The 20,961-nt window shown below is 35.3% G+C and overlaps 1 protein-coding gene across 1 annotated transcript; it reads right to left on the bottom strand.

Annotated features, from left to right (window-relative positions):
- Positions 1–3,296: 3,296 nt before the first annotated feature.
- LOC126817360 (origin recognition complex subunit 1) lies at positions 3,297–20,872 on the bottom strand. Its single transcript, XM_050544285.2, has 14 exons — positions 20,531–20,872; positions 19,771–19,889; positions 18,589–18,785; positions 17,333–17,927; positions 14,388–15,042; positions 13,231–13,408; positions 11,611–11,708; positions 9,718–9,819; positions 8,329–8,500; positions 7,483–7,590; positions 6,967–7,116; positions 6,202–6,488; positions 5,824–5,948; positions 3,297–5,120 (listed from the first exon to the last, which is right to left on the bottom strand). Exons 1-14 carry the CDS (start codon positions 20,635–20,637, stop codon positions 4,954–4,956), a joined length of 3,060 nt encoding a protein of 1,019 aa, XP_050400242.2. The 5' UTR covers positions 20,638–20,872; the 3' UTR covers positions 3,297–4,953.
- Positions 20,873–20,961: the final 89 nt, after the last annotated feature.

Genomic DNA, 20,961 nt, shown 5'->3' with positions numbered 1-20,961 from the left:
GTCTAAATCTGGGTTATATTTTTTTATTGATATGACTTGGGACTTCTTTGTGAGCGCTGACTTGGAAAAGCTTCTTTTTTTTTTCTTTTTACATAATGCAAGTAATTATGTTAACATATCCTTTCCATAAGTATAAAACGAACCCGAATGTCAGTATTACCTGCAACAGGTAAATTTCAACCTTAGTAATTTCCGCCGTTCTCCGGGAGTAGTTGTGTTATACTTATGGAAAGGATATGTTGACATAATTACTTGCATTATTTAAAACAAGAGCATCGCTAACGCAGCAATATACGTCCACATTCCTGTTTTGTTTGATATGGTCCAGTTTGCATTGAGGGTCTGTGATATAAAACTGGGTTGTAGGACTGCTATCAGTTTAACATTTCGTTCACATTAACAGAACACCATTTTTATTTTAAAACAATCAATGTCTTTATTCTAAAAGCATGACGTTTCGAATAGGTATGCAAAGTTTCAAAAGGATCTGTTAAGAATTGCGTCCTGTAGGCAAAACACAAGACACACAAACATTAGGCGTGGCTCTGTCCCAAGGGGTTGAGCATGCACCAAAAATAATAATAGAGGTCAGCCTTAGGATTAAGGAATAAGTATAAAAAAGTAGCCTTAGGCTATAAGGAATAAGTATAAAAAAGTTTTCAAGATGATCGATTAAGAAATGCGGTCTGCAAGTGACACACAGACATAAAAAAAGAAAATGGGGGTTGGGTATTCACCACAAATAATAGGGATGTTCCTTAGGATAGAAGGAATATGTATGCTAAGTTTCAAGGTGATAAGAAATGCGATCTGTAGATGACAAACAAATAAATAAATATAAGGGATGGGCGTGGCTCTGCCCCTGGCGGTCGGACATGCACCAAAAACAATAGGGATCATCGTTAGGGTATAAGCAATTCATATGAAAATTTTTCAAGACGATTGATTAAGAATTGTGGCCTGTAGGTGACACACAGACATAAAAAGAAAAGAAAATGGGCGTGGCTCTGCCCCTGGGGGTCGGGCATGCACTCCAAACGATAGGGATGTTCCTTAGGGTACAAAGAATAAGTATGAATAGTTTCAAGATGATACGTTAAGAAATGTGGCCTGTAGACGACAAACAAACAAATACAAAAAATGGGCGTGGCTCTGCCCCTGGTAGTCGGGCATGCACCAAAAACAATAGGGATCATCCTTAGGGTATAAGGAATAAGTATGTAAAGTTTGAAGATGATCACTTAAGACTTGTGGCCTGTAGGCGACACACAGACACACACACATACACACAGACAGGGGCGACACACACACAGACAGGGGCACACACAGACAGGGGCGACGGCAATATACGTCCACATTGTGAATGTGGACGTATAAAAATTATGAAGCTTTTACGGCGACCTTTAAAGGCTCAATACCACTCTTGTTGTAACTGAATAATATGTCCCAATCTTCATTCTGGTCAACAAATTGTACTATTTTACAATATTTCAATTAATTGATGATACAAATTCCATCTTAACACACCTAATTTAAAAAATTGGAAAAATTCAACTAAATGATTTGAAAAGCCTGACGTAAAGCTTTTCAAATGTGACTTGGATTTGAAAATATTTTTGAACCCTTTGGACAAGTAAAATAGTATTGAATGGATAATTTACCCAACAGGTAGGACACTAACACATCTAGTACTTAGAATCAGGCTATTTTTTATTTTCTGGAGCTGTCAAGCCGGCAAGAGTGTTATTGTCCCTTTAAGATCTGGTAATCACTCTGTCACAGGGAAACTGGAATCCATTTCTCTGCTCTAACAGCTCGTTACATTTCAAGTTCTCTTCTCTACCCCACTCTATAAAGGCCATAACTATAGAAGTAATTAATGGAAATTGTTGAAATTTAATGGGCTTCTTTGTCTCACTAATAACAACATATATAAATATTGAAAAGATCGGTTGATAAATATAGTCCGTCGTAGAGTGTTCTCAAGAAATTGTAAATGAAATGAAATGGGGTTGAAGTCCTACTCAAATACTGGGATAATGACGTTGGGCATACGCCATACAGTGTGCTACAAGTGAAATTGTGCCGGGTAGCCGCACTATGGCCTACTCTTATATCGAATTCCAACTGTCAAGGGATTTTTACGTGCACGCCAATGTCTACACAGAATCTTGTTGTTTTTTTTGTCCCATCCGTATGACTAGACATTTGTCCTTGTCAGGCACACCATCCTGCACCACTGACAAGGGGAAACCACGTCAAAACATCCCGATGAACTTTCTCAGCCAATGCTGGGATCCAACACGAAATTGTGAATGATGGATAGGGGTGGCAACAACGACAATTAGGAACACCAGAAACTTGTGGTGTTTCATTGAATGCGGACAGGTCAAAAGTGGTAAACAAGCGTTTCTCCCTCGGTGTTATTTCAACATTTGTTAGTAGAGTTAAACTATGGCCCACACTAAACCACTCTCTGGTGATAGGATTAAACCACTCTGGTGATAGGACTAAACAACTCTCAGGTGATAGGACTAAACCACTCACTGGTGATAGGACTAAACAACTCTCAGGTGATTGGATTGAACAACTCTCTGGTGATAGATCTAAACCACTCTCTGGTGATAGAAGGGCCTACAATAAACCACTCATGATAGTACGAAAATGAAATCGGTTTTAATTTCCTTTTTTTCTGCACCAACTGGGCCAATGAAGACAGGCATGCAGTGTGCTATACAGCAGTGCTACGTCTTACTCTTATTTCAAATTCCAACTGCAAAGGGATCTTTTACATGCACGACAATGTGTAGAATACAAATGAGAAACCGCATTGAACGTTCAGAGAAATTTTTTGGCCAACACCGGGAGAGATCCTGGTAAACAAGCCAGTGCCGTTTAACTGCCCTTTAAACCATAGACAGACCAGCAGTAAACTACTCACGGTGCTATTTCTGACTGTTGATCAGGGGAGGTTGGATGGCCGAATGGTTAGCATGTGCGCGCTTTATCATAAGGCCTGTCATTGAGTCAACTGGCGTGGTTTCGAATCCCTGATTGTACGTGACAAGGAGTAGGGTCGCCTGTACAACCTCGTGGGTTTTCTCCAGGTCCTTCGGTTTCCTCCCACTGCTAAAGACCCCTACGTGCAAGCGAATTATTGAAATGAAATTAAAACCATATGTAAGTCCCAAAATGACCTAGTTTGTGTCGAGGGGACGTTAAACCCCATTTCTCTCCTCTCTGACTGTTGACCATTAAAGAAAAACAATTTAGTATGTTATTCAATCATGCCATTTATATTTCAGAAAATATATTATGTACAAGATGTGATGTACTTACATATAATGGACAATTGATTCACTTAAACATGAATGACAATTGATTTACTGTTGAATAACTGACAATTGATTCACTTTCACATAATTGACAATCAAATCACTTTCACATAATTGACAATCGAATCACTTTTACATAATTGACATTTGAATCACCTTTAAATAATGGACAATCAATTCACTTAAACATGAATGACAATTGATTCACTTTTACATAATTGACAATCAAATCACTTTTAATAATTGACAATCGATTTACTTTTAAATAATTGCTAAACAATTTACTTCTAAATAATTGACAATCGATTCACTTTTAAATAATTGACGACAATCGATTTACTTTTAAATTGACAATCGATTTACTTTTAATTAATTGATAATCGATTCACTTTTAAATAATTGATAATCGACTCACTTTTAAATAATTGACAACCGAATCACTTTTACATAATTGACAATCGATTTATTTTCACATAATCGATAATCGATTTACTTTTAAATAATTGACATTGATAATTTATTTCAGACTCATGCACAAAAACTAGACCAGACGGAAAATGGGTATTTACTGACCATGATTATTATATATATACAAGAATGCCATTTAATTAAGAATTTAGACAATTTCATACAACCATCATTCATTCACAACATTTAGGCCTTGGGATCATAAAACTTTTATTTAACTCAGCATGAGATGGGTCGAATTTGTAAATCGCCCTAGTATAAAATATAAGAGTTAACATATTTTTTTTACTGTGTTGAAGTCGTGTCAAACAGTGAATATCCGTGAATAAAAGCTCCATCAATTTACACTGTAACCCAGGTATCATTTAATCTTGTGTATCTAGCACTAATTTCTTTTACATTCATTTAATATCAAATCTTTGTTTAAAAATTTGTAAAAATCATTTAAAATCGCCAAAAATCATCTAATTTGTACCTGTGTCCAGTTTAAAGCTGACTGATTAATTTTGATGAGTGTCCAATTTTTTACAAGTATTTAATTTCCTGACCACTGTTCAAAAATTGATCATTATACATCAATATTCAATTGGGCTGTTTATTTTTTAACAGTGTTTGAAAAATTAAACACTTATAAATTGATTTATGGTGTTTTTAAACGATTTTTACAAATTTTTAAACAAAGATTTGATATTGAATGAATGTGAAAGAAATTAGTGCTAGATACACTCGTTGTTCTGTTCACGTCAAGCATTCTTGTCCAAAAGTCTGTTTTGCCTTTTATGCGAAAAGACAAAAATGTGACTTAGATCGTTCTTCCCCTGGACTCTTCATCTATTGAGGTCAGTCATAGCAATTACGTTGATCGTATCCACAAGTACCGGATGATGGACTCAATGGGGACATTCCTATCGTAACAATGGTATCATTTAAAATGGGGGTTTTAGCGCTAGAAATTATCCAATGATGTTTTGAAAGTAAACTATATGTATAATTTCTAGCGCTAAAACCCTCGTTTTAAACGATACCACAGTTGGAACCTAGCATTATGCATTAAGCTATGGAATTTAAGTAAAACTCAGCTGAGAAAAAACATACTTCATGGCCTTGTACCTAGAAAATTATTTAAATGTTTCTCTATGTTTCACGACTGTCAGCTATATTCTGAATCTCTTAATGCGTATAAAACATCATCTTGACTAATATTTAACCTAACTCTCATATGTAAGTCTTGACGACCATGTTCAACTAATAGTAGTCTCATACTACCCAGACGGGAACACATGCCAGCTAATTCGGAGGTAGTAGGTGGTTGAATACCTGTAAAGTAATATATATAAAGTTACCTGATATTATTTATAAACCATTGTCATGGAAATCTATTATTCTACGAATGAATATATATGTATGGTTAAATTTTTTTTTTTTTTTGTACATTATTAATATATGAAGACGTCTATAGAGGGCGAACAGGTAGCTTATATGATTAAATTAATGTATGTTAGTATGAAGTAAAGTGGTGAATTTTTTACCTGGACATATTTTTTATTACTTATGTAATATATTATATCATGCTAAATTGAATTTAAATAGTGAATAGAATTAGCTTTTTCTGGTGGTCACAACTGGGAAGGAATAAAGATGTTGGATGAGGGGGGTGTAGACATTTCTCAAGTCCGGAATGTTTCTAAAAGACTAGCAATTGAGGCAAAGATATTAAAGTTTTGTAAATCGCACTAAAATATGGTGTGAGTTGAACACTAACAATATGAGCATGTTTCGGATGGTCTATGCTTTGTCATCAGATCTTAATTGACTATTGCAGTTCATTCAATCTCGTGGTTTTTCTCCTGGTCCCCCGGTTTCCTCCCACTGCTAAAGACCCATACGTGCAGTCGAATTATTGAAATAAAATTGAACCATATGTTAGTCCCAAAATGACCTAGTTTGTGTCGAGTTCATGTTAAACTTCATCTCTCTCTCATGAGGTGTATTTTGTAAAACAGCTGACTTAGTTACTTACTTTCAAATCTACATAATGATAAATGCTGTGAGAATAATTTTGAAAATTCAGCTTCTTCAACACCTGATCGCTGAAATTCTGCTACTGTCGCTTTTAAAAATAACTGTTCTTGAGATGATAAATTCCTGAAATCAACAAAGAAATCAAAAATAGGCATTATAACCATGGCAATGGTTTTGATCAAATCAAAGTTTCTGTTCTTTTAGAAAGTTAATAGTCAATTTTCAACTAGCAATTTTTTCCGAGGTTACTATAGAAATTTAGACCTAATAACCCCATCTAATAAAATCTGCGTCCAATCTAACACTTTAAATTCAAAGATTCACCTCCCGAGTTTGTTAATTCTGTCTTTAGATTTATAATTTTTTTTTATATTACCTTATTGCAACTATTTTCGGGGAAGAAAACATTTCTTCTAAAGCTGAATTCACATGTAACATGCCTACGAGAATATCTCCCTTTCCTTTATGACTGGACTCGGCTATTTCTGTTGATCTACGACAGATATCTAAGGCTCTTCTAGCATCCCCTGATACAGCTGCTACTTTCCTAGCAGCTAGTTGAAGAGCATCATCATCAAACACATTTAATCCTTTCATTCTAGATGTCACGATATCTTCTAACTGACGAAATGTATACGGTTGAAATGTCATTCTTGTTAAACCCTACAAATTTAAACACATAACAAATGACATATTAATTAGTAGGGATGTTACCCACTAAACCAATCATTCTGTGTGATACAAAAAATGAAATGGGGTTTAACATCCTACTGTTTTGCTCTGACTAGGCTAATGGAGACGTGCATATGCTATACAGTGTGCTATGAGGGAATTTTGCCCAATTGCAGGTCTTTCTTTAGGCCTGCTATGTTTATTGGATTAGGTTCCGATTTGCTGTTCGAATTCCATTCATGATTTAATCATGAAATAGATAATCGAGACTATGTTTTTTTATCGTACCAACTTTAGTAATAAAGATCACGGCTAGGCCGAAAATTCAATTGCTAAAATCTTGGTTCAGAGTGGATCTCGGCAAATTGCCTTTACCATATCTAGTTTTTAACTATTATAGTGAGAACTGCCAGCTATATATCTAATCTCCCATAATGTATGTTTAATGTAAAGAATATGATAAACATACCAATCTACTAGAGACTCGTTTCATCATGATACGTTCTGGTAGATCCATAGTATTAGCTACAGCTAGTATAACTAATTTAGCATGTTGTTTAGTTGGCCAATCAAATATATTATACATCACATCCTGTTTACGGGTCCATAATAAATCAAGCTGTAATATAATTAACATAAAATTAACATATAATTAACATATGTAAAAATCCTGAATATTATAAGATTTATTTTTAGTGGATAATCTAAACTTTTTTTGTTTTAATATTAACCTCCACTCAACGTAACTAGGTCATTTCAGGAATAACATATGTTTCAATTTTACTTCAATAATTCACTTGCCCATAGGGATCTTTAGCAGTGAGAGGAAACCAGTGGACCCAGAGAACCCTCCAGGCAACCCTCCATGTCACATATAATCGGGGGATCAAAACCACGCCAGATGACTCAATGACAGACCTTATGATACAGCGCGCACGCACTAACCATTCGGCCATCCCCCTTCTTTTGAAGACAATTATATTACCTCATCGACTAATAAAACAACTGTTTCTCTTCTCGGTCCAGCTGTACAGAATCTTTTATTTAATAATTCAGCAGCGTGATCTGGTGTCGCTTTCTGTCCAGTTAATTCCTGAAAGATTATATCACATGTAGATTACACGACAAACAAGTAAAATGTGACATAAATAATAATTTATACTTCTATAGCGTATAACAATATACAAATAGTATTTCAAAGCGCTTTACAACATCGCTAAACATTAAAAAATTGATAATACTCTTTAAATAAAAACGTTTTTAAAGATGACTCGTATTTTTCAATATTTCTAATTTTATCAGACAATTTATTCCAAATCATTTAATTTTACATAAATGATTGACCTGACCCCGAGTTCTCAGACTTAAGTTAAGAATTTATTCAAAATTGTTTGTCTAAAATATACAGGGTTCCCGCGGCTTCTTCAAACATTTTTTTCAAGGATATTCTAGGATAAATATACGTCAAATTCAAGGATTTTCGAGGACATTTTTTAGCCTAAAGTTACAATATTTCATCTTAAAAATAACCAAAACATTACCAACTATCGTTATAATCTCATATTTAAAAGGAATTGAAGACATTTGAAACAAAATTAAGGATCTCAACTGAAATTCAAGGATATTTTCCTATTTCCGCGAAATTGAAGGGATATTCAAGACCTTGAAAATGAAATTTTAAATTTAAGGATATTCAAGGATTTTCAAGGACGCAGGAACCCTGATATAGCGATGCATATATCGATGCATCTTTAGATTAAGCCCTGAAAAATAAATATTATCTGAAAAGCAAATGACAATTGATGTGAATTAATTTTATAACCATACATACTTTTAATAGTTGTACATAAGTTTGTCTTGGTTCTGTAAGTTTCATACCATTTATTTCTAAATATCTAAAATTAGGTAGATCTTCTTCTTGACATGCTGTTTCTAATGTACGAATAACTTCATGTACGGTTGCTGTTTTACCTGTTCCAGGTACACCAGATATATACATACATCTATAAATATAGATTTAATTAATCACTTAAATAAATATACATTCAATCAATCCTTTATTCAAATATACATTCAATCAATCCTTTAATAAAATATACATTCAATCAATCCTTTAATAAAATATACATTCAATCAATCCTTTAATAAAATATACATTCAATCAATCTTTTAATAAAATATACATTCAATCAATCTTTTAAACCCCATTTCATTTCCTATTGCAGGTCTTTTTTGTTACTTCAAATGTTATATAAACTATTAACAGAAATGAAAATGAAATGAAGTTTAACGTCCTACTGTTCTGCTCCGACTGGGCTAATGAAGACGGACATACGCCATGCGGTGTGCTATGAGGGAAATTTGGTCCGGGCAATGGCACTATGGCCTACTCTTATATCGAATTTCAACTGTCAAGGGATCTTTTACATGCAAGCCAATGTGTACATAGGACCTCGGTTTTTCATCCCATGCGAATGACTAGACAGCTGTCCTTGTCAGGCCCTCCGTCCTGCACCACTGACAAGGGGAAACCATGTCGGAAAATCCCTGCAAGATTTTGTCGCGATTGTGAAGTATTGCTGCAAGAATCTACAATACATCTTCAGTCATAACTTTGCCCAGAATAAAGTAATTGGAATGAAATGTTCAATATATTCATTTTTAATAATCTATTTTTCAAACATTATAACAAAAAAGGCCACTATCTAAATCTTATATAATACATTTTTAATACATGGCCAAACTTTCTTAACTTAATTTAATTGTTTTTCATGTGAATCTTCATAAATCTTTCGATAGAGAGAGAGAGAGAGAGAGAGAGAGAGGGAGAGAGAGAGGGAGAGAGAGAGAGAGAGAGAGGGTTTAACTTCACTTGATACAAACTAACATATGGTTCAATTTTATTTCAACAATTCGCCAGTGCATAGGGGTCTTTTAGCAGTGGGAGGAAACCGGAGGACCCAGAGAAAACTCTAGAGGTTGGAAAGGCGACCCTACTCCTTGTCACGTACAACCGGGGAATCGAAACCACGCCACTTGACTCAGTAACATACTTTATAATCATATTATTCTGCAATCCAACTCCCCCCCTTTTATGTAAATAAAATAATGACATTCAGCCAAGTGTCTGTTTTGAAAACGATGTATCATGCATGTCAATTTTCTTTACAGCTCTATTACCTCTGGAAACCCTTTGATATAAATAATAATTTGGACTCACCCTCCAGTACCATCATACAGTTTACTTTCTACAAAGGTATAAATATCAGAGAATTCTTTCTCTCTACATGGTAGACTATCTGGTACTGCTGATACATGTAATCTGAAATACAACACAAAAACTAAATATGGTGGGAATCAAATAATTTGAGCAGGATAGGGAGAGAGAGAAAGAGAGAGAAATGGGCTTTAACGTCCACTGACACAAACTGGGTCATTTTGGGACTAACATACGGTTCAATTTAATTTCAATAATTCGTTTGCACGTAGGGGTCTTTAGCAGTGGGAGGGAACCAGAGAAAACCCAAGAGATCGAACAGGCGATCCTACTCCTTGTCACGTACAACCTGGGAATCGAAACTCCACCAGTTGACTCAATGACAGACCGTATGACAGGGTTCAATTTAGTCTAAAATCAATGAGTAGCATTGAGTATTTTTGTGACAGATTCACATTTTGGCTAATCAATTCAAAATTTGAATAGCATTTGCTCAGATTTGAGGAGCAGTAAACCGAACATTACAAAAATTTGCGATTCTGATAAACAATGTTTTATTATTCATTTACATGTGTTTGTGTAAATTGTCTGCCTTGAGTGCCGATCCTGTGGTTCAATGAATTGCCCTACTGAAATTTCTCGAACAGTTTATTTTATGTTCATTTTTAGCACAAAGTTTGCAAGCAAAACTGACTTTTGATCACGTCGCGGGATAGACAAAATAATTAACTCAAATTTAAGTCTGGAAAAACAAGACAAGATGGGTTTTTTTATTGGCAGTATTGTTTTCTACAATTTACCGATTAATTAATTAAATTAGTCGTGATACTTTTATCCAAATGAAGTATTTTCATCCAAAATATAATGAATCGCACTTCACAAGTTTGAAAGCAATTTTTGGCTAATGAATAAAATAATTCTATCGCTTTTACTGCGATTTGAATCGCTTTTTGCGATGCGATACCGATTAAATTGAACCCTGCCGTATGATACAGCGCGCACATGCTAACCATTCAGCCATCCAACCCCCAAGATTTGGGACTAACATATGGTTATCTTGACATAGTTGTATGAACAATTCTAAGGAGTATAATTTTGTCCATGCACTCCAGTGTGAACACAGGTAGACCTCAATTTACATCGCAAGCCTAGTGGGCACCATCCATGTCAAGTGGAAAATCTACTTGAAAAATCCTACAGTTCTACTCGGCCCACCTTTGGAAAAGAGAAAATCCCATTCTAATCCAGTGTCCTGACTAATATGATCAAAGTTATTTTTGAAATGATTTGGGATTGTTTCATGGTTTATGTGATCAAAAAGTAAGTTCCAACACATATGTTATCATTGCTTATAGACACCATACTCCCTGCAGTGTTTCGTTTGATTAGAGCTAATTCCACTAAACACAGCTTTAATGGAAGCAAATTTCTGTTCCAAATTATGACTGGTCAATAGTCTGATTAACAAAAAATAGCTAACTTCGTAACAATATGTTTACGCTTTAAACAAAGCTCCAAATTGGACCAAATATGTTTACATAACATTACGTCATGACTCACGATTTTATTATGCCCAATTAACCAGTGCATAGCAGAATATTGAGAAAAACTAATTGCGTGACAAACGAGGAAATCAAATCGAAAACAATATAAACAATACTGTTTGGAGACGAACATACTTTCACCGTTTTTAATACCTTAAATCACTGTCCAAAGTTTTAGGGAAGACCCATATTAAACGAAGGACTGTCATGTTGCTTTACTTGGGATAGATTTGATTGAACGGGAAGTCAATCCAGCAATGGGCAGAGAGGGATTTCTCAGGCCATTGCTTCAGGAATATGACAGACATTGGAGATAATGTACATGTAGGTACTGAGATAGTTATTTAAATACCTTGCTCTTGCTTCTTCTAAAGCACTTGTTGGTGAAAATAATGGTTGACTACGACGAGGAATTGTTGGTGTTGCATGACCCAATACAGACTTACTACGCTGAAAACATTCAAATTTCATATCATTATTAACACAAAATTTCTAAAACATACACATATGTAAATATATTTCTTTAAATGACATCTGTAAATATGGTTAAATATTCATAAAAAAAACACAATACATTCATATTAATGCTCTCTTATTAAAGATGGAGAACTAATTATATTAATTTCAATTCTTTAAAAGACATCTAGAAGCATGGTTAACTAATCATAAAAAAACCCACAACACAAGGTATGGATATAACTATTTCTCTATTATTTAATAACTTTCAATAAACCATAAAATAAATGCAGGCATTTTTCAATTCTTTAAATGACATCTAGAAGCATGGTTAACTATTCATAAAAAAAACCCCACAACACAAGGTATATATGGATATAACTATTTCTCTATTATTTAACAGTAGTTATATCTATATATACATGTACCTTGTGTTGTGTGTTGTTATGTATATAAATACATGTATATTCAACAAGAGAAAGGTTTATAATAATTATCTTTAAAACTAGGCTAAAATATACTACTCCAGTCAACCAATTCATAAAGGGGAGAGAGAAAGAAATGGGGTTTAACATCCACTCAACACAAACTAGGTCACTCCTGGTCTTTAGCAGTGGGAGGAAACCAGCGAGGTTCGACAGGTAACTCGACTCCTTATCATATACAACCGGGGAATCGAAACCACGCCAGTTGACTCAATGACAGACTTTATGATACAGCACGCACGTGCTAACCATTCGGCCATCCAACCCCCTGATTTATAAAGGTGGTTAGGAAAGGGGTGATTCCTGTGTCATGAAATGGAGTTTACCATCCCACTTTTCTGCATTACACAGATTTCAAATTCCAACTGCCAAGGGATCTTTTAAGTACATGCCAATGTGTACACTTGATCTCCGTTTTTCGTCCTATTCAAACGACTTTTGTCCATTGCCAGGCCATCTGTACTACATCACTGACATTCATGTACATCGCCTATTGACAGAGGTGGAGAGAGAGAGAGAGAGAAATGGGGTTTAACGTCCACTCGACACAAACTAGGTCATTTCGGGACTAACACATGGTTCAATTTTATTTCAATCATTTGCTTGCGCGTAGGGGTCTTTAGCAGTGGGAGGAAACCGGAGGACCCGAGAAAACCCACGAGGTTGGACAGACTGACAGAGGTGGGAAACAAATGAAATGTGATAGGTTGGATGGCCGAATCGTTTAACATGTGCGCATTAGATCGTAAGGCCTGTCATTGAGTCAAATGGTGTGGTTTCAATTCCCCATCTGTTCGTGACAAGGAGTAGGGGCGCCTGTCCAACCTCGAGGTTTTTCTCCGGGTCCTACGGTTTCCTCCCACTGCTCAAGACCCCTACGTGCAAGCGAATTATTGAAATAAAATTAAACCATATCTTAGTCCTGAAATGGCTTAGTTTGTGTTGAGTGGACATTCAATCCCATCTTTCTCTTTCCAATGAGAAACTAGACTCATTATCAGTTAGAATGGTAGAATTTATATGATTCTTACTTTAGGAGTTTTTGTCTTTGATTTACTTGTACTTTTAGCAGTTGTTTTCTTCGACCGTCTGGCCGGAGTTTTAATTTCAGGAACTGATTCACATTCTGATGAATCTGAAGACTCCGATTCTTTATCAGGTTCAAAATTATCAAATTGTCCTTCATCAATACTCCAATCTAATAATTTCCTGATAAATATAGATAAACATGCATTAACTTGTTTATGAGAGTTACAACATTGTATTGCGACCAATTTAGCAAAAGTAGTCTAATAAGTTGCAACATTAATATTTACCGCCAAGGTCATTACAGTAGTTAACTCAGTTGTAAGATGTTGCTGGCATTCGTAATATTTTGATACAGGAGACGTCGGTTTCTTGATCCTATTAAATACTGAGACCTAACCCTAATAAACATATATATTTCAAATGTTCAAGAAATATTTGAGATATTTCCCGTTCTTTGTATTTTGTGTAATGCTAGGGAAAAATCATTTTGTATTTCTGTCTAGAATTCAACTCCAAATCGCAACATTCCAGGATCTATTCCAATGCATTAACAACTTATCTATAAGTCACTGCTTTCTTCATCTAATTAAATACTGATAAAGATAAAACAAATTTCAAATGTTTGAAGTTTTCTTCTGTGTAACTTATCAAATTGTTAATTTACTTTATAAGGGTAGTGTGATCAGTATTACTTCACCAAAATTAATCAATTTGCAGTATCGAATTGCACTGTTGGAACTTAATTATCAATTATTCTAGAAATGAAATGAAATGAAATGGGGTTTAACTATGCGGGACATATTGCCTGGACAGTGACTCTACGGCCTACTCTTACAGGTATATTGAATTCCAACTGCCAAGGGATCTTTTACGTGCATGCCAATATGTACACAAGACCTCGTTTCGGTCCTTATTTTGATCCACATCAATATCGTCTAAAAATATCAATTATTCATTTATCCTGTTATTTTCTTGGTACATATAGACCTGGTTATGAATCGTGATATGAATCGTATTGTAGCACCTGAATCGTAATATGTATCGTATCGTGACTGCAGTGACAATACCCAGCACTACTTAACATTCTAATTTTATCGCAACACATATAGTGACACATATACACACAATACCTATCGCTACTTTTAACCCGATAACTTACTTTGTAGGATCTTTAACACTTCTCCTGGGCTGATTCCTGACACTCTTTGATTCTTTATCAATAACTACTTCCTTTTTCTTCTTTGATTTTGCCTTTTCCTTTTCAAACGTTTCTTTTAGTTGTCGTCTGACAGGATTATGCGTTGGTTCTGGTGTTTTATTTCTGATAGAAGTATAATTATCGGCTGATAATCTTTTAACAACAACAGACGGGACTATTTTAGCTTTAGCTGTTCGACTCCCTGTTAATGGTCGTTTATTATTATTTCGAGACGGACTCGACACAACTTGCTCTAGGGGTTTAGTTTTCGGTCTTGGTTCGGTCCGACATATTTTTGTAGGGGATCCGTTGTAAGTATCGTTGTCATTATTTTTCCGTCTTGACCGAGTTGGCGTAGCACATTTGTCTATTACTGGTGCTGCCACCGAACGTCTAGAACGTTTTACAATTTTGGAGTCATTGCTCCCAGAATCTTCCTTGTTTTGATTTTTTTCACTAACATTTTTCCGAACTGATTTTCTACTTCGTGTTGTGGACGTTGAACATTCCGATTTGATGGACACACTTTCATCGTCGCTGGCGCCATCAGACATAAAGAAATCTACAACGTCATCTTTCTTGAACTTGAGATTACCACGTTGAGGACTTTTCAGATCTGAAATTTACAAAATTTTCAAGGTACACAGGTGAAAAAAGGTTTTCAAATTTAGGGGATTGCTGACTGAACATTCGGTGACAGTTGAGTCACACAAGAATATTTCAAGGTGAAGTATGAGCCAGCTAATTAAAGGGGCATCATGGGAGATTAGATAAAGAGCTGACAGTTCTCACTATAATAGTTAAAGATATGTTGCCAGGCATCGAAACATACGCCCATAGCAGCTAAATTGTTCGGGCAGTCAACAAGAGTTGTCATATATTTTTACTTTTTTCGGTAATGAAACATTTATAATACATTAAAATCTGATTAAGAGTAACAACTCAATAAGTAATTATCAGAAAACCATTAGAATTTGTTTAGTTTTTATAAAGTTCTGCCCCATGCTAACGTTTAGCATACGAAACTTTTAACATCATGGATTTAGCTGTTCAAGTCATAAAGATTCATTGAAAATCAATATACTTGTTCATCTCAAGACCTTAAACTCTGTGTATAAATCTGAAGACTCGGATGATAACTTTAGCCTCTAAAGCGTCACAAGATTTTTCAAAGTGATCAAGGGCCATAACTCTGGCAGCAATTATCCTAAATCGTTGAAAATCAATATCATTCTTCATCTCATGGCCTCAAACACTGTGTATAAATTTAAAGTCAATCAGACATTAACTTTAGCCTCTAGAGCGTCCACAAGATTTTTCAAAGTGATCAAGGGCCATAACTCTGGCAGTAATTATTGGAAATTGCTGAAAATCAATAGGATTCTTCGTCTCATGACCTTAAACACTGTGTATAAATCTAAAGTCAATCAGATATTAACTTTGACTTATAAAGCGTCTAAAAGATTTTTTGAAGTGATCAAGGGCCATAATTCAGACAGTAATTATCGAAAATCGTTGAAAATCAATAAGCTTCTTCGTAGGGCTGTACGATATTGCAAATAGGGACCATATTGATATTGGCATTGTTTTCAACAATAAAGTTAAATATTGCGATATCTAATAATAATGTCACTTTGCTATTAAATAAATTAATTATAAATGCATTAAAGTTAAAGCTGACTACAGTGTGAGTAAGACTAAGAATTGTGGGGTAAGAATTGCTTTATTCATACACTTTATTAAACTTTGCTTTTTTTATAATATAGATTTATTAAAATGAACAAAACTACATCCTTTTTGGATAAAAATTAAATACAACCGCTGATGTTTAAAAAGCGTCTGCTTGTGACCTTGTGTAAGAAAATTCTCAAATATCACGTGCAGCGGAAGTAAGTAGATGTGGTCTTCAAGTCTTGTATTGTAAGTTTAACAAATACTAAATGATCCGGACTATCTTCCATTCAAACATTCGATTGGCTGCGGTATTCCTGGCATAACAGTGACAGTAATCTATTTATAGATCGTTTTATTCTTACTTTCAGAAATTAAGTTTCGTAGAGTTTTCTAAAAATATTTGTTTTTATACGACCACATGAACTTTCTCAAACAACGCAGGGATCGAATACAGGACCTCCAGATTGGTTAGTCAGCGTCTTACCCATTTATCCACCGTGGCCCCAAACTATCCTGGAAAGTGAAGATGGGAGGAAACATGAAATGAAAGTTAACATCCTACTTTGCCACTGAAGACTGAGCAAAAAATTGTTCGTTTAATTTGAGGTTGACACAAAACACTAGGCTGACCTTAAAAATATCTTTGTTTCACCAAACCCGACCCACAATTGAGGAGAAGGGTTGGTAGGTCGGGGTTTTTTTCAGATTTTTTTTTTTAAGAGCTAATTTGACAGCTTGATAATTTTCCGGGTGCAAACATTCGTCTTCTTTTATTGGCAAACAAATCAAAATGACATCGGGATTTTTCTTGATGCACGACTCGCACACAAATTGCGACAAACTCCCTCAACACGTTTTTAACGATCGTGCGGGTTGTGCCTTTATTTTTCTCGAAAACGGATATTGAAAATATTGTCGTCATGTTTAAAACGACGCCCCACAGACATAGAGGCAGAATCATTTCGTGGGAATGGACGTGCTTTCGTCTGCAACCATTTTGTTGAGAAGCGACACCTATGACGCTTTCGTCTTGATCAACCAGTTTCAATAATGAATCAAACCATAGCCATAGTAAAGGGAAATAACTCTTGTGATATATTTCAGGTTGACACACAAAATAAAATAAAAAGATCGCGGAAAAGTGCAATAAAATAATTTAAGTCGGGGGTGGTTTTAGTTAGTCGGTCGCGTTAGGCGAAACAAAGATATTTTTAAGGTCAGCCCTACTCTACCTATTTTCTTGTCTTGATCTTTCTTAGATTTTGATATCTGTACAGGAGAAGCTCCGACGTCTGTTCTTTTAACTGCCACAGCATTTTTAGTTGAAGCTCCTCGAATAATAATGGGGGTAACTCTTTCATTCGCCTTTAAATTCTCTACCATGGGTTTAGATTTTGATTTATTTGTTCGATTTATCGGCTGAACTTTGAAATTTTCTTTACAAACACTATTATTGTCTACTTCCACTTTTGTTTTTTCTCGTCGTGGCGTTCTAATCCCGCGTGTAATTTGTCCATTAGGAGTCGATTTTATTTTATTAATTGGTATAACACGAGTTGATTCTTTCCAAAATTTATCGACACTACTACTGGCATCACTGATAATTGACGGAGTATTGTTTGAGTGTCCATTTTGTTTTAATGGGGTTTTTGATCGAGATGGCGTTTTAACTACACCACTGCCCAGATTGCTATCTTCGTCATCGTCCTCCATTATAGGCTGAATACTAGAACCGATGATTTTCCTTCGAACATAATAAGTAGTCAATTGTTTATTTTTTTTATTACACGTTGATAAAACATCTGGTAAATAATCACATTTTTCAACCTGAAATCAAATCAAAAGAAACTCAAATAAAATGAGGTTGTTTCAAGTTCTACTCTTTCTTCACCAACTGGTCAAAGGAGAGGGAGAGAGTTTAATTCCACGACACAAACTAGGTCATTTCGGGACTAACACATGGTTCACATTGGGGTCTTTAGCAGTGGGAAGAAACCAGAGGACCCAGAGAAAACACACGAGGTTGGACAAGCTAACCTACTTTTTGTCACGTACAACTATGTAATCGAAACAACGCCAGTTGACTCAATGACGTACCTTATGATGCAAGATGCACACGTTAACCATCGGCGACTGGGCAAATGAAGACAGGTATATTTGTAATATGGGAGAAATTTTTGCTTAGTCTTTAACAAACTTTAACTGCCAAGTATTGTTTTATGACTTGGGGCCCCAGGCAAAGCATGATGGGCGAACATACATACATACATACAGCGAATTTGGTCCCTGGACAAATTAGGCCAATGCTGAATTTGGGTACCTGGCGAATATAGGTCCGGACAAATTGGGACCCGGGCAAATTTGGGCCAGGGCATAGCCGGGTTTCCTGCTAGTAGTTTATTAATATTTTGTTATAATGTTCTGTACAATCTATTATCGATGCAATAAGTAATTTAATTTTGACTTAGAAATAAAAATTAAAACCCACCAAGCATTTTCCTATAATACTTGTAATTTCCACGTCATTATCAACACTTCGATCAGAAACTAGAAAAACTTCACGACTATCAGGAACTCCATCTTCACTCGCAACTTTATCATAAATTTTTGGTGGAAGTTCCGTTGCTCTCCAGTACCATTGGACACTGGCTAATCTGGAAACTTTTCTATGTTTGGTAGCATTGCCTGGAAAATAATTCATAAATTTCTATTTTAAGAGTAGTGATCAAATGCGAGAGAGAGAGAGAAACTAGGTCATTTCGGGACTAACATATGGTTCAATTTTATTTCAATAATTTGGTTGTGCGTAGGGTTCTTTAGCAGTGGGAGGAAACCAGAGGACCGGGAGAAAACCTACCAGGATAGACAGGCAACCCTACTCCTTGTCACTTACAATCGGGGAATCAAAACCACGCTAGTTGACAGACCAAATGCAAATTCTATTTAATCTTTGATGTATTGTATTGCGTATTTTTCTTTTTTAATCTTTATTTACCATAAGTATACTCTTCATTCATTTGATTTGATATAAGACTGTTGTTTATTGCTTGCAATGTCTGTGTAATTTGTGTGCACCAGACTCCGCAGGTTTGTCCAATAGGTTTTGTTTGTGTGCAGTGCAGTCCTCCTGCATTTAGTAAATCTTACTAATAGGTATAATATATGCATATCAATCTATTTGCAAAGAGTGTCATGGCTAAACATACATTATTCAAGAGCTAAATCTGCCTACATGTATTGCAGGTCTTTATTTAGGCCTTAAATGTTATATAAATTATTAATTAGACATTAATTAACTTATCCAAGCCATAATTAACTCTTGATGGCATCAGATTTCTCTGATATTAAATAGATTAGAACAGTTCAGCCATATTTTGATTTAAGCTAAAAATGGAAGAGCGAGACATAGCTTCGAACAACCAGTGCGGTGGTTGAAATTATTGCACACGTCTTGTCAAACCTTCAAAGGCTAATATCTTCGTTGAATTAAATTTTCAAATTATTCATTTTACATTATCTATTTTCGAACTATTATAGCAAGAATGGCTAGCTCTTTATCTAAATCTTACATAATGTATCTTAAGGTCAGATTTATTTTAACTAAAAAATGAAAACCCAGATCAAAAGCAGGTATCAAGATACCATCAATCAATATAAAATAAACGTTTACCCTTTTCATAAAGTTGTTTAATCTGTGCGATATAAGCTGTATCAGGATCATCGTCGTCAGTACTTGCTACTAGAATATAATCACCTATAGAATAACCTTCATTCTTAAACTCTACTCCACTGTAATAAAAATATTGTATAATATAACATCAAATACAGACCAGCAATTAATTTGTTTACACTTGTCAGTGGTGCAGGACTGAGGGCCTGACATGGACAGCTGTCTAGTCGTTTGGAAAGGACACACCACAGATAGTGCATGAGATACATGTAGGTGTAGGCCTATATGTAGGGGTCTTTAGCAGTGGGAGGAAACCAAAGGATCCGGACAAAACCTACGAGGTCGGAGAAAACCCACGAGGTCGGACAGGCGACCCTACTCCTTGTCACGTACAACCAGAGGATTGAAACCAGTTGACTCAATGACAGACGTTATGATACAATGCACACATGCTAACCATTCGGCCATCCCATCACTGGGGTATCATATTTCATATCTGCGCGAGATCTTGTCGAATTCGGAATTACTATGTACACTCGTAACACTGGCATACTGGTAGATATCACTTAATCAGGGACCATATACGCAGACATTTCATACACAAAAAGGTTAGGGTTAGCAAAATTGGATGAATGGGTCCTGAAATATGGATTTAGAAGAATATGCCTATTTTGGGTTTATTCTGCATTTTCTTGAAGCTTTTTTACAAGTTTTCATTCATTATCATTATTTTCTGTACTTTTCGGACTGTTTATTTCACCTAAAATGTTTCTCTGACACTCTTCTTCTGTCTTTAATTTCCCCTTCACCTAACCACGTTGCTTCTTCGTCGTCCGAATGTGAGAAATAATTGGTTTGAATAGGCATTATTGGCCTTAGCTAACTTTATAGAACTTTTCGAGATATCGATCAGAAATATCTCATGTTTTTATTTATTGTTAATGCGGAGTGCCACCTATATTCCCGCCAAATTTATAGATTTTCACTCGGCAAATCGAGCTAAATACCCCGTAATTATTTATATTGTTCTGGAAGTCTTTTAACATCAGTTAACGGCATCACGGTGTTTTACATTTATCTGACTGTCTGTTAAAAATTAAAACAATATGATTGGATAAACTTTTGATATTTAATTGTTTCTACTAAGTCCCACTCGAGCTGCAGGTGCGTGAAACCAGTTAGGCTGGATAA

Source organism: Patella vulgata, chromosome 4 (genome assembly GCF_932274485.2).
Source record: "Patella vulgata chromosome 4, xgPatVulg1.2, whole genome shotgun sequence".
NCBI classification, from domain to species: domain Eukaryota; kingdom Metazoa; phylum Mollusca; class Gastropoda; family Patellidae; genus Patella; species Patella vulgata.
This window is presented reverse-complemented; position numbering and strand designations above follow the sequence as displayed.

Excerpts from the sequence above, each read along its gene's own strand:
- LOC126817360 (XM_050544285.2), bottom strand. The coding sequence starts at position 20,637 with ATGCCTATTCAAACCAATTATTTCTCACATTCGGACGACGAAGAAGCA. Across the intron at positions 6,489-6,966 it reads AACGAGTCTCTAGTAGATTG|GGTTTAACAAGAATGACATT; the intron begins GTATGTTTATCA and ends TTAAATTTGTAG. Across the intron at positions 5,949-6,201 it reads CCGAAAATAGTTGCAATAAG|GAATTTATCATCTCAAGAAC; the intron begins GTAATATAAAAA and ends TGTTGATTTCAG.